General features: G+C 48.2%; 1 protein-coding gene across 4 annotated transcripts in view; it reads left to right on the forward strand.

The window, feature by feature from the left end:
* The window catches only part of MYH10 (myosin, heavy chain 10, non-muscle), a 152,444-nt gene extending 138,273 nt beyond the window's left edge, over nt 1–14,171 (forward strand). For all 4 annotated transcript variants that reach the window (XM_011994479.1, XM_011994480.1, XM_011994481.1 and 1 more), the window contains 8 exons: nt 462–623; nt 3,841–3,969; nt 6,716–6,804; nt 7,557–7,680; nt 7,766–7,974; nt 9,645–9,753; nt 11,022–11,194; nt 12,436–14,171. In XM_011994479.1, the coding sequence (XP_011849869.1) occupies nt 462–623; nt 3,841–3,969; nt 6,716–6,804; nt 7,557–7,680; nt 7,766–7,974; nt 9,645–9,753; nt 11,022–11,194; nt 12,436–12,580 (1,140 nt within the window). In that variant the 3' untranslated portion in view covers nt 12,581–14,171. The remainder of the gene's footprint in view (nt 1–461; nt 624–3,840; nt 3,970–6,715; nt 6,805–7,556; nt 7,681–7,765; nt 7,975–9,644; nt 9,754–11,021; nt 11,195–12,435) is intronic.
* Nucleotides 14,172–14,432: the final 261 nt, after the last annotated feature.

Consider the following 14,432-nt stretch of genomic DNA (forward strand, 5'->3'; position numbering starts at 1 on the left):
TTTCTGCGTGGTTCTGGCACCCTTGTAACTTGGCCATGCCCCACGTCCTCGCAGCTCTAGGAAACAGGCATGCCCGCTTAGTCCTCTGCACCTCTTAGCAACCACCCCATGCCCACTCTGTGCCTACTCCAGCCTTTGTTACATGGTTACCGCATTTGTCTCGGGTCTTTCCACCTTGGCTTCATCTACACTGTGAGCTCAGGTCCCTGGCTGCCTTCTCGTGCCCTCGCAGCAGTCAGTGGGATGGTTTGTATTAGGTGGTGGTGTTTAAAGACCCCTTTGAACACAATTCAGCTACTGTGGTTTTCTGTTGATAGTAACTGTTTGGTAACAGAGACCTCTACAGAGTAACAGAAGGTCACACTCACCCGAGTCACCAGAGCCCCCACTTGAGAACAGGCTGCCTGCTCTGTGAGCAGAAAGTTGGAGTTAACCCAGCATAACCCAATGCTGTCCATTAGGTGCGGGAGCTCGAGGCAGAGCTGGAGGACGAGAGGAAACAGCGGGCGCTTGCTGTGGCTTCAAAGAAAAAGATGGAGATAGACCTGAAGGACCTCGAAGCCCAAATCGAGGCCGCGAACAAAGCTCGGGATGAGGTGATTAAGCAGCTCCGCAAGCTCCAGGTAGGTGCCACCGCCCATGGAGTCTCTGGATGGCATCACGTGGTCCCACTGAGATCCAGCACCACGTGACCTGTGTGGCTTCTACAGAGTCCAGCAGTGAAGCTGGCGGGGACAGCACTGCAGTACCACCCTGGGGCCACAGCACCACTGTCACCCACCCTAGGGGCATAGCACTGTGTCAGCGCAGCCGGGGGCGGGGCAGCAGGCCATGAAGACGCTGCTTATGCGTCCGCTGTGTCCACGGGAGATACTTGAATGCACTTAGCAACTCAGCTGGGGTGGAGGCACCACGCAGGGTTCCTGTGGCCCTGAGAGCCTGTGGCGATGCTTAAAACCCACCCTTCCTCACCTCAAGAGGAGGGTCATGTCGACCCAGGCCCTTAGTGCTGTAGCTTTTGTGATCTTTTCGGTCTGTTTTTAATCATCACTTTTTCTACCCAGATGATGGGCCAGTTTTTACTACCACAATGACAAGAGGTGATCTCTGCAAGAGTTCACGGTGTGAGCAGGCAGGCAGTGGCCTCACCCATAGTACAGATGGGAGCTACTTCTCAGGGGAGCCGCTCCGTTATGACGAGAACTTTTCCTTTGACCTTGTTGATACCACATCTTGAAAATTTATTTTAACAAAATATAAAGAAGAAATTTTTATGTACAAAGATCTTTAGCTAAAGTGTTATTATTTAGGATAGGAGAAATGGAAACCCCCTAAATGTCAATGGACTGCTAACCATCGAAGTGATGGGGTGTGTGGGGAACAATGGCCGGACTTAAATGAATAGAGGAAAATACAGTGTAGGGTGGTTTAGCTTATAACTCTACACACATGTGTGTATACATTTTCACATACAGACATGCAGGCAGACATACTTACCTAGAAACAAGTTTGGAAAGAAAGTCATCTCTGAATAATAGGTTGGTAGGAACTTGTTTTCATATACTTTTTTTTTTTTTTGGAAGCTAAATATAAAGGTTTTTTTTTTTTTTTTTAAGAGATAGAGTCTCACTCTGCCATCCAGGGTGGAGTACAGTGGTGCAGTCATGGCTCACTGCAGCCTGGGCTCAAGATTTTTATTAGCTAATTACAAAAGTTATTAAGCTAATTAATTACAAAGAATATAAATTATAATACTGTGATTTTATTTAACAGCTTTATTGAAATATAGCTTACATACCATACAATTCACCAATTTAGCATTTTCAATGTTTTTTAGTTTATTCGTAGACTTATTCAGCCACCACCACTATCAAATTTGGGGCATTTTGGTCCCTCCTAAAAATCCTCTACCCATTAGCTGTCATTCCCCATTCCCTGTATCCCTGCTGCATTCTGCATTAATCAACTACTAATCTTTCAGTCTCTGTAGATTTGCCTTTGTTTCATATTTCATATCAGTGGAATCATACAATATGTGGCCTTGTGTGACTGGTTTTCCACTTAGCATAATGTTTTCAAAGTTCATCCATGTAGCAGCATGAATAAGTACCGCACTCCTTATTACTGACACTCTACTGTGTGGATACATCTACCACATTTTATTCATCTATCCCTGAGTTGGACATTTGGGTGTTTCCAGTTTTTGACTTCTGAATAATGCCTCTATGAACATTCATATGCATTTGTGTGGACATGTGCTTTCAGTTTTCTCAGAAATATACCTAGGAGTAGAACTGAGCTGGGGTAAATGCTACCTCTGTGTTTAACTTTGAGGAACTGCCAAACTGTTTCCCACAGTGACTGCAGTTTTACATTCCCACCAGCTATCTGTGAGGGTTCAAATTTCTCCACATCTTGTCAACACTTGTTATTGTCCATCTTTTGATTGTAACCATCTTAGTGGGTGTGAAGTGACATTTCATTGTGGCTTTTATTTTTATTTCTCTAATGACTACTAATGAGATTGAACAGCTGAGCTGTCTTTTAATTACTGAGTTGAAACAATTCTGTATTCTGGATATAAATTCTTTATGAGATAAATGATTTCCACACCTACCTTAGCTTACTAATTTCTGCCACCCAAAAAAAAAAAAAAAAGCCAGCTTGGGTTTTGATAGTTTATTGTGTTGATGTGTAGATCAATTTGGAGAGTATTGCTATTTTAACAATATTAAGTCGTCTGGTCTATGAACATGGATAATCTTTCCTTTTATTTAGATCTTTTTTATTTTTTTCAGTGATATTTTGTAGTTCTTGGTATACAAGTCTTTCACTTCTTTTGTTAAGTTTATATCTAAGTTTGTATTCTTTTGATTCTATTATAAATGTAATTGCTTTCTTTTGAATGTTTATAGTTGGTGTATAGAAATATAATTGATGTTTGTATGTTGATCTTGTATTCTGCAATCTTGCTAAACTCATCTATTAGTTCTTGTGGGCTTTTTCTTTTATTGTCCATATTACCAGCAGTTCTAATTCTTTTTGTGTCTTTCTTAAGCCTGTCTATATACAAGATCAGATCATCTGCAAATTGAACTAGTTTTACTTCTTCCTTTCCAATCTAGATATCTTTTATTTCTTTGTCTTGCCTAATTAATTACCCTGGCTGGAATCTCTGTTGCAGTGTTAAATAGAAGTGGCAGGATCAGACCTCCTTGTCTTGTTTCTCATCTTTTAGGGGGAAAGCATTCAGTCATTGATCCTTAAGTATGATATTGGCTGTCAGTTTTTCATTGATGCCTTTAATCAGAATTGAAGAAATTTCCTTCTGTTCATAGCTTGAGTATTTTTATATTGAAAGGGTATTAGATTTTGTCAAGTGCTTCTTCAGCATTTATTGTGATGATTATATGGTTACATTAATTCATTTTTGGTTGTCAGATCAACCTTGCATTCCTCAGATGGATCCCACTTGGTCATGGTATATAATCGTTTTCACATGTTGCCAGACTCAGTTTGCTACTATTTTGTTGAAGATTTTTGCATTTGTATTCATAACGGATTTCATTTTGATCTGTAGTTTTCTTATGATATCCTTGTGATTTCCATATACTTTTATATTTACAATGAAAGTATATTACTTTTATAATCTAGAAAAAAAAAAATCATGTTTACAAGCTGAGAATGGGGCCAGGCACAGTGACTCACACCTGTAATCAGGAGGAATGCTTGAGGCCTTGAGTTTGACACCAGCCTGGACAACATAACCAGGGGTCATCTCTAAAAAAAATTTAACTAAAACTAAGAATGTAAACCACCCCAAAACCTTCTTATTAATAGGCTCAGATGAAGGATTACCAACGTGAATTAGAAGAAGCTCGTGCATCCAGAGATGAGATTTTTGCTCAATCCAAAGAGAGTGAAAAGAAATTGAAGAGTCTGGAAGCAGAGATCCTTCAATTGCAGGAGGTTGGTTTGTTATTTATTCATCCATTTGTTCAACAAATATATTTGCCCTTGAAATTACTCCAAGATCAAAAAAAATTTTAATATCTTTGTAGCCCACTGTAATGTCAGTATACATTTTTGTTTTATTTTTGTTTAAGTATCCATTTTTAATATGGTTCTCAACCTTCTTGTTACTTCAGTTTGGAAACAGAAAATGATCACTTCGACACTGCTCATATATATTCCTCCACCTGGCTAAAGGCAAAGGAGCTGATGAGCAGCTTTTCAAGCCACCTCTTGGCCTGTTCCCCTGTGCAGGAAAGGGAAGTGATACTTTAGTGTTGATACGCAGCAAGTACTGTGTAACTCCAACCTTGGTGATGCAAAATTGCCTTGTTTTTACACAGAAGCACTATTCATGTGATAACTTAAAAGGAGAGAAGTTTGTTTCATTGAATTCCTATTATTCCTTCATTTATCTTTTTTGTAGGTTCTCATGAGGCAGAGACTGATAAAGTGTTGTATATAGGAATTGTAACAGTGCAAGGCACACTTAAATACACACATTACCGTATAAATGAGGGATAATCAAAATTTCTTCAAACCTGAAAAGATAATATTATCAGTTAATATGAAAAAACTCCCAATACAAATACCTACAAATATTGGATAAAATATTAGCAAAGGCAGAGTTGAGCTTGCAAGAAAGGAGGATGGCTCTCTCGGTGTCAGGAATGAACAAGGAACTGAAAACCAGATGAGTAAAAACCGAGCAGACCCTGAGAGAGGACCTGAGAGCCGGCTTCCGGAGGTTTTCATCCCGCTGTCCTCTATCTCACCGTTTTTTGCTCCTTGTTTTTTTTTTTTGACTTCTTGAGTTGGACACTTAGCTCATGAGCTTTCAAGCTTCTTGTCTAATATGTTTATAACAGACTGTAAATTCCCCTCTAAGATCTGTTTTCATCATGTCCCACAGATTTTGATGTGGAGTAATTTCATTATCATGTAATTCTAAATTTTTCTAATTTCTATTATGGTTTCTTCTTCATCCCGTGAAGAATCTAAGCTTGCGGTTTAAATTTCCAAATGTCTGGCATTTGCTTGTTTTTTAAGTTGCTTTCTAGTTTTATCACATTGTGGTCAGAGAATGTTGAGAAGGGCTCTGGGACCTAGAACATGTTAGTTTTCCTAAGTGTTCCGTGTGTAGTTACAAACGATGCATGTTCATCAGTGAAGTAGATGTGTAAGCTCTATGTATCCATCATGGAGCTGATTGGTGAGATCCCCACATGCACATTTCCCCAAAGGCCATGTGGCTCTTGGAGCCTGCCTCCTAGAGAGCGCTCCTGGGCCATTACCCAGATGTCCAAGCGGCATTCTCTGTACCATACTGTTTTTTCTGAAAGCGTTTCTTTCAGACTCTCAGGCAAGGCCTGAATCACACTGCATTAAGGAGAAGAGACTGAGCTGGAAAGCTGGCCCTGCCCTTCCCCCTATTTCTGACACTTTTCCTTCAAACACCTTTGTTAATCTGGCTTAGAGGCCCCAGGGTCCCTTCCTTTCTCCCCTGGGTCCCTCAGTCTGCCCAGAGCTCCCCCACCGCCCCCCCAGCCAGTGGACAGTGAGTGTTTCATAGGCCCAACAGGACAAAACACCAGAGGCCAGATGGCAGAGCTGTCTGGAGTCAGTGGCCCTGGGATCAGGCCTGGAACATTCTGTCTGCTGCCTCTCTTTCCTTCCTGACTCCCACCGTGCCCTGTGTGCCAGGATGTGCTAGAACCCGGGCCTGTCAGAGGCCTTCGGCCCACACTCATGTAAGGCAGGTGCATGTGCCGGAGCAGACAGAGGCGCTGCCGTGCAGCCCTGCTCCTAAGACACCTTCAAGGTGTGCTCTTGCCAACTGCGGCATCTTTTGGAAGGGGCAGCTGGTGGGAAGAGCCCTGGATGGGGAGTCGGAACCCTGACTTTTTGCTGCTAACCTTGGGACTTTGGGCCACTATCTTCATCCAGGTGGGCCTCAGCTCCCTTATTTATAAGATAAATGCACCCTTGACTCCTTTCTATGGCAAATCATGTTTCCAAAGAAGTTTGTGAAAAAGCAGCCATCAGGCAGTTCCTTCCGTGGGCTGGCAGGCACAGGACTGTCCCCATTGTCCTGCCCAGTCCTCTGAGAGCCCCCCGTGGAGCCACAGTCCCCTTCAAGAAAGAGGCCTTGCCTACCTCAGGCCCAGCTCTGCAAACACTTGAGCCCCTGTGGAGGCACCCCCCTGCCTCCTCCCCATGGGAGCGTTGGTCCTTGTTGCTGCACAGCTGCCTGGATCCGCACTGGTCTGTGCAGCCAGCGTCCTTGATCTCACACTGTTTATGTGAAAGATACTTCAGGATCATCAGTTGGTACAGCTCAGGTTTCTTAGGGTTCAGGGTTTGTATAAAGTTTGTGCTCAGTTTATATTAAGAGGCACCAGCTTTCCAAGAAGGGCAGGAACATAGGCACCTCTTACGCTGGAGGTGACAGCAAAGCCCTTATGGCAGTGAAGACTTCCCTCTGGACGTTTTCGTGTAAGATGCTGACACCACACACCACCTGGCTGGTCTGCACCGAGCAGATTTTCGCCAGTTTAATTTCTCAAATCTAAATGACAGTTGGAGGTGCAGGTTAACAGTGACAGGAACAAGGTCGCTGTAGCTTCAGGCACTGTCAGATTCCACAGGTGAGGAAACTGTTCACAGCCAGAGCTTAACACAGTCTCCACTGCCCACTGCTCAGGAACTTGCCTCGTCTGAGCGAGCCCGCCGACACGCCGAGCAGGAGAGAGACGAATTGGCGGATGAGATCGCCAACAGCGCCTCTGGCAAGTGAGTCTCCCGTGGCCGGGGCGGGTTCTTCGCCCTCAGGCACACACACTGCTGAGAAGGCTGGAGGTGTCCACGCACCTGGTATCAGCAGGTGGTTTGCTCCTCTCTAGCTGGGCCTGGGCTGCCTCAGCCATCATACCCCGGGGCCAGTCCTGCTGAGCCCCGCACACCGCAAGCGGGAGCCGTGGTGCGCACTAACGGGCACTGCGGGCCTCCACTTTCCAGTCCATTAGCTTTGGCGAGCAGGTTCCTCAGACATGACCTTTCTCTGAATTCATTTTTCGTTAAAAGTCATTATCTTTTTTTCCCAATTCAGTTGATTTCTCTACTTAATTACTGAACCAGAGGTTCATCATGTGCCTTTTTGAGCATGCCATCATGAGTAGAATTTATTCTCAGAGATTGGAAACCACTGAAGAGTTTCAGCGGGGGGAGGCTGGGGTCGTGCTTGCGTTTTGTAAGTGACTCTGGCTGCTGTCTGTGGAGAACAGCTGGAGAGAGGCGGGCAGGGCGGAGAGAGGCGGGCAGGGCAGCGGAGGCCCCCCCAGCGGTCCAGGTGAGAGATGACAGGCCTGCATCTGGGTGGTGGCAGTGGGGGCGGGTGTTTGGAAGTGTCATCAGTGGGACCTACTGATGGATTCGGGGATGGCTGCTCAGGTTTCCAGCAACAGGGTGGGTGGAGGAGCCTTCCCTGAGGCTCCCATGCTGTGCTGAGCTGGGATTGAACTGTCCCCTCCTCCTCTCCCCACCAGGTCCGCGCTGCTGGATGAGAAGCGGCGTCTGGAGGCTCGGATCGCACAGCTGGAGGAGGAGCTGGAAGAGGAGCAGAGCAACATGGAGCTGCTCAACGACCGCTTCCGCAAGACCACTCTACAGGTGGCCCACGCAGGAGCCCGCCACCCGGGGAGGGCTGTGCCACTCCTCAGGCACAAGTGACCATAAACTCCTCTCTCCTCTCTAGGTGGACACGCTGAACGCCGAGCTGGCAGCCGAGCGCAGCGCCGCCCAGAAGAGCGACAACGCGCGCCAGCAGCTGGAGCGGCAGAACAAGGAGCTGAAGGCCAAGCTGCAGGAGCTCGAGGGTGCGGTCAAGTCCAAGTTCAAGGCCACCATCTCAGCCCTGGAGGCCAAGATTGGGCAGCTGGAGGAGCAGCTTGAGCAGGAAGCCAAGTAAGAGGTTTTTGCTGTCATAAACCAAAACTTACCAACCAGGCTCAGTCAGAGACAAAACAGACACGCCCCTTTCGGGAGGGGCTCCCCACTGCGTGGGCGGAGAACACAGATAACCAGAGTGGGAGACAGAAGTTGGTGTGAGCTGTGAGAGGAGAGCTGTGAGCGTTCAGAGGCTGGGAGGACAAACGGCCTCTGTGAATAGTCAGGGAAGGCTGGGCTTTAGGACTCAGCTCAGGGCTCACCACACGTGCACCCCCTCATTTCCTAGGCACCCTGAGTTTGCATCTCCTACCCAGAGTCGATTTCCCAAGCGTGTGGCATCCCATGAAGCGCTAGTTTGCGGCCAGAGAACAAATGCAGTATGACAGAAATCAAAGCCTTTCTTCTCCCATAGGAAAGGATTGCTTAACAGCTTTCATGTTGTATTAAAGCATGAGAAATTGTACAGCACAGCTGCTGGCAGGCAGGCGTTTACAAAGCTATGAGGTCATAGTCCCCAGAGCCAGGGTAGACCTTCAGATTCACCCCCTTGTTGGGGAGCGTGGAGCCCAGAAATGCAGGGCTCATGGCCAGAATGCCTGCATCCTCCCCAGTCCCCCGTCCTAGGACTTCCCACTCCACTCTTGGACTCCAGTGGGCTGAATCAAACAGTTAAGGGTTTGTTTCTGGTTGGAACTAACAGAACTCACCCTTTCGGCTGACTCCATCCCTGTCCATTTTTGCATATTTGTTAAGGAACGAAATAACTTTTTCTGTCTTCCACGGAGTCCTCCAAATAAGTTACCTCTCCTTCACAGGGGGCGATGTAGACCTATCTAGAAACATGGATTTGTTTCACCTCTAACCAAAGAGGGAGTGTAGGGGGTTTGTTTTTTGTTTTTTCAATGTGAGCTGCCAAAGCCCTACGTCATAGGAGGTAATCAGTAAATTCTCAAGTGAAACAATCACTTAATAAATTGGGTTGTTTCTTAGGGGAAAAGTTTAGGTGATTAAGGATGGCATCTTCAAAAGTCTGTGTTCAGTATAACTGACAGGTAGCTTGTATGTAACATTTGCTGTTTAGAAGATCACTGTGTACAGGCCGGGCGCGGTGGCTCACGGCTGTAATCTCAGCACTTTGGGAGGCCAAGACAGACAGATCACCTGAGGTGAACAGTTCGAGACCAGCCTGGCCAACGTAGTAAAACCCCGTCTTTACTAAAAATACAAAAATTAGCCAGGCGTGGCAGCACGCACCTGTAGTCCCAGCTACTCGGGAGGCTGAGGCAGGAGAATCGCTTGAACCCGGGAGGCGGAGGTTGCAGTGAGCCGAGATGGTGCCATTGCTCTCCAGCCTGGGCGACAGAGCGAGACTCCGTCTCAAAAACACAAAAAGTAAGATAACTGAGTACAGTGATTAATACCTGTGTACAGTAAATTAATACCTACACATGCAGGAAAAATGTGCTTTTTCTACCTTTCGCTACTGAGGAATACACTAAAGGCAATTCCTGTTTTGACCAGAAGGAAAAGGTCTCAGCACATTAGTCACCATATTCTGGGCAGAGAGGTCCATGATGCCTCCACTATGTGTCATCTTCCCAAAGAAAAAGGGCTTTAAAAAATATTTTTTCCCCACACAAAATATCATTTCAAGAATTTCAGAACTACTGTGACCACTTTCACAGGGAACGAGCAGCCGCCAACAAATTAGTCCGTCGCACTGAGAAGAAGCTGAAAGAAATCTTCATGCAGGTGGAGGATGAGCGTCGACACGCGGATCAGTATAAAGAGCAGGTACGTGCGGAAATGCCTCCCTGGGAAGCATGTGAGCAAAAGAACTGGTGGAGAACGCGCTGGTGGCACAACTGACCAGTGGAATTCAGGGGCCTCCCGATTCTGATGTTTCGGCTAACACGGGCTGTTCCATGTTCCTGGCGGGCACTCTCAGTACCCGAGACACAGGAGGGAGGGGACAGCAAGTTGCAGTGAGGCCTGGACTGAACTGTAAAGCTCCTGCTTTCTCCACTAGAATGTGCGCTTCGTGAGTACAGGGATTTCTGCCTATTTTGCTCCCTGTTATCTCCCTAATGCCTAGTGTAGTTCCTGGACATTGCTGGCAGTCATGAGGTACTGGCTGGGTGTAGGGTGGACCCAGGAGATAGTGAATAGAAAGTGAAGGGAAGACAGAGGTACTGCACGCTGCACCCGAGTGGCTTCGGTGTCTGCATCCAGGCCCCCTTCTCTAAGTGCGCAGGGAATGTTCCGCAGAACTTTTAACTGTGGGGCAGGCCTGCCCTGATGGCAGCGTGGGCAGCTGTACCCTCCCTCCCGCTCCCTGCCCTCTGCCTGGTGAGACTTCACACTGCAGACACTGGCCAGAAAGGTGGATGGATCTGAGGATTTCACTGCCTTTGGCCCGAACCCTCCCCAACTTCATTCACTCGGTCCAGCAACCTGGCCTTCCCTTCCCACCCCCACCCTTGGGGCCTAGCAACATGGAGAACAGTTGAGGGCGGTGTGCGCTGGGCCCCCGAGGCACTGGCCAGCCCCTGTGTGGCTCAGGAATGAAGGGTCCGAAAGGGAGGCTCTTAGTTCTGTGGCAGGTCATCCCAGGGTGCTTTTCTGCTTGAATCCGAGTATGAGATCTGAGATGCCCATCCTTGAAAGGAGGTGTAGAGATGCATCGTACAACCTCCTGGGCTTGGGGACTGTACCACATTGCTGGTTCTTCTGCATTTTGCAAGAATAGCAGTTCCCTTTCTAGGTCACGTGTGTGAAGATAGTAAACTCTGTCATTTTTCTGCAGAAAACTCACCAGTAAAAAACACCTTGAGTATTTTTTCGTTTTTTTGGCCTAGTGTGCTTTGTAGATGCTGGCTTTGCTGAGAGCGGCAGGCCGGTTACAGAGCCTCTGACCAGCCCCCAGGCATGTGTGTACATCCGTGTACACGCGTGCTCACAAGAGTAACAGGCAGAGCCCCGCACTGCCACGCTCGGGGTGCAGAGAGGCCGACACTGGACTCACCAGTTTGGTTTGTTTTGGTTCATGTACCCTCCCCAAGATGGAGAAGGCCAACGCTCGGATGAAGCAGCTTAAACGCCAGCTGGAGGAAGCAGAAGAAGAAGCGACGCGTGCCAACGCATCTCGGCGTAAACTCCAGCGGGAACTGGATGATGCCACCGAGGCCAACGAGGGCCTGAGCCGCGAGGTCAGCACCCTGAAGAACCGGCTGAGGTGAGCAGGCATGTGGCCCCGAGCTGACAGGCAGCTGCTTTGTGGGTTAGCTTAGGCTCGGGGCGTAGCTGGTTGGAGGAAGTTTACTTAGATCCATGCCCGGTGATCCATTCTTTCTCCTGAACCACTTCATTTAAGATTTCTGACCTTGATAGTCATCCTCGGGGAGAATAAAAGAGGAGCAAGCCCACTCATTGCCAGTCACTAGAGGACCACACTCATCCACCACACCAGGCTGGAGCTGCGTCAGGCGTCCATCCCCGTCCAGACATCCAGTAGCGAGGCGAGCTCCCAGCCTCTGTTAAAAAGCAGGGCAGGGGGGCCGGGCGCGGTGGCTCACGCCTGTAATCCCAGCACTTTGGGAGGCCGAGGCGGGTGGATCACAAGGTCAGGAGATCGAGACCATGGTGAAACCCCGTCTCTACTAAAAATAGAAAAAATTAGCCGGGCGCAGTGGTGGGCGCCTGTAGTCCCAGCTACTTGGGGGGGCTGAGGCAGGAGAATGGCGTGAACCCGGGAGGCGGAGCTTGCAGTGAGCCGAGATTGCGCCACTGCACTCCAGCCTGGGCGACAGAGCAAAAAAAAAAAAAAAAAAAAGCAGGGCAGGGGGCAGGAGCTCCTCCCGGGACCTGGTGCCATCAGCCCTCCTCATTACGGTCCTCCTCACTACACTGGATCTGCTGTGTACCAGGGCGAGGGCGGAGCGTGGGACAGCTACAGCTGAAGTCCCTGCCCCGCAAGACCAGCTCAGCCGAGGTTACAGCACGTCTGGCCGATGGGCAGATTTGGTGCATAACCTGCTGTTGTATAGCCATCAAGCTAAGAATGGTGTCTACATTTTTAAATGGTTATAAAAACACAAAAACAAAGAATATTCAACAGAGTCCCTAGGTGGCCCACAAATCCTCAATAAAATATTTGCTATCTGGCTGATTCCCTGGTTAGCAGGTAGAGCTTGGCCTTAATCCGTCTTCCTTACCATTTCCATCACAGACAGTCCTAGGCTGAACCAAGTCCTCCCCAGTTCTCCAAGGACCCTGCTCTGCCTACTCTGCAGGCAGGGTTGTGGGAGAGGCAGAAAGGCACACAGTCTTTTCCCATCGGACCGCCGCCCCCACAAGGCTGTGTGTCCGAGGAAGGGGTGCAGGGGGAAGGTTCTGCGGCGCTGAGTGGTTTCACCTACTGACAGCCACGTGCTCCTGTCTGTTTACCCACACACATCCGCTTCCTGTTCTCTCCAGGCGGGGCGGCCCCATCAGCTTCTCCTCCAGCCGATCTGGCCGGCGCCAGCTGCACATTGAAGGAGCTTCCCTGGAGCTCTCCGACGACGACACGGAAAGTAAGACCAGTGATGTCAATGAGACGCAGCCACCCCAGTCAGAGTAAAGTCGCAGGAAGCCAGAGGAGGCGATACAGTGGGACACTTAGGAACGCACCGGTGCCAGCCTGCCTTGGGGCCTCCTGCAGATTTAGGAAATTGGCAAGCTACGGGATTCCTTCCTGAAAGATCAACTGTGTCTTAAGGCTCTCCAGCCTACGCATACTGTATCCCGCTTCAGACTTAGGTACAATTGCTCCCCTTTTTATATATAGACACACACAGGACACACATATTAAACAGATTGTTTCATCATTGCATCTATTTTCCATATAGTCATCAAGAGACCATTTTATAAAACACGGTAAGAACCCTTTTTAAACAAACTCCAGGCCCTTGGCTGCGGGTCGCTGGGTTATTGGGGCAGCGCCGTGGGCGTCGCTCAGTCGCTCTGCATGCTCTCTGTCGTACAGGCAGGTCACCTAGTTCTGTGTTCACGTGGCCCCCGACTCCTCAGCCACATCAAGTCTCCTAGACCATTGTGGACTCTAAACTGCACTTGTCTCTCTCATTTCTCTCAAATAATGATCAACACTATTTCAGTGAGCAAACTGTGAAAGGGGCTTTGGAAAGAGTAGGAGGGGTGGGCTGGATTGGAAGCAACACCCATTTGGGGTTACCATGCCCATCCCCCAAGGGGGGCCCTGCCCCTCGAGTCGATGGTGTCCCGCATCTCCTCATGTGAACTGTCCTTGGCCAGGGCTGGTCTGTGCATAGAAGGGATAGTGGCCACACTGCAGCTGTGGCCCCAGGTGGCAGCCATGGATCACGTAGACTTCCAGATGGTCTCCCGAACCGTCTGGCTCAGCCGGTGCCCTCCTCACGTCAGGAGCAAGCAGCCGCGGACCCCTAAGCCGAGCTAGTGGAAGGCCCTCCCTCGCCAGCCAGGCCCTCACGCTGACCTTGCAAATTCAGCCGCTGCTTTGAGCCCAAAATGGGAATATTGGTTTTGTGTCCGAGGCTTGTTCCAAGTTTGTCAATGAGGTTTATGGAACCTCCAGAACATATGCCATCTTCCTGAATGTTGACATGCCAGTGGGTGTGACTCCTTCATTCTTCCTTCTCCCTTCCCTTTGGACAGTGTTACAGTGAACACTTAGCATCCTGTTTTTGGTTGATAGTTAAGCAAACTGACATTACGGAAAGTGCCTTAGACACTACAGTACTAAGACAATGTTGAATATATCATTCGCCTCTATAACAATTTAATGTATTCAGTTTTGACTGTGCTTCATATCATGTACCTCTCTAGTCAAAGTGGTATTACAAACATTCAGTGACAATGAATCAGTGTTAATTCTAAATCCTTGATCCTCTGCAATGTGCTTGAAAACACAAACCTTTTGGGTTAAAAGCTTTAACATCTGTTAGGAAGAATTTGTCCTGTGGGTTTGGAATCTTGGATTTCCCCCTTTATGAATTGTACTGGCTGTTGACCACCAGACACCTGACCGCAAATATCTTTTCTTGTATTCCCATATTTCTAGACAATGATTTTTGTAAGACAATAAATTTATTCATTATAGATATTTGCGCCTGCTCTGTTTACTTGGAGAAAAAAGCACCCGTGGAGAATAAAGAGACCTCAATAAACAAGAATAATCATGTGAACATGGAATCTGTTTTCTCACCTTCTGTTCTCGATTTCCCATCTGTGATGTGACTGGAGGGTGGGCGCCACACAGACTTCAAATGACGGCGCCAGGCCCTTTCGCCGAGGGCGCTGTCTCCCAGGTCAGACGACAGAGTAATTCTCAGGCCAGTCCTGGCTCCAACTCTTGTTCCTGCCAGCGCCTGGCAGGGTGCAGATGCCCTGGAAAGGGAAAGACCACCCAAAGGCAGGGGCTGGCCTAGCTGTCA

Source organism: Mandrillus leucophaeus, unplaced genomic scaffold (assembly GCF_000951045.1).
Source record: "Mandrillus leucophaeus isolate KB7577 unplaced genomic scaffold, Mleu.le_1.0 Scaffold46, whole genome shotgun sequence".
In the NCBI taxonomy this organism is placed as follows: Eukaryota; Metazoa; Chordata; class Mammalia; order Primates; family Cercopithecidae; genus Mandrillus; species Mandrillus leucophaeus.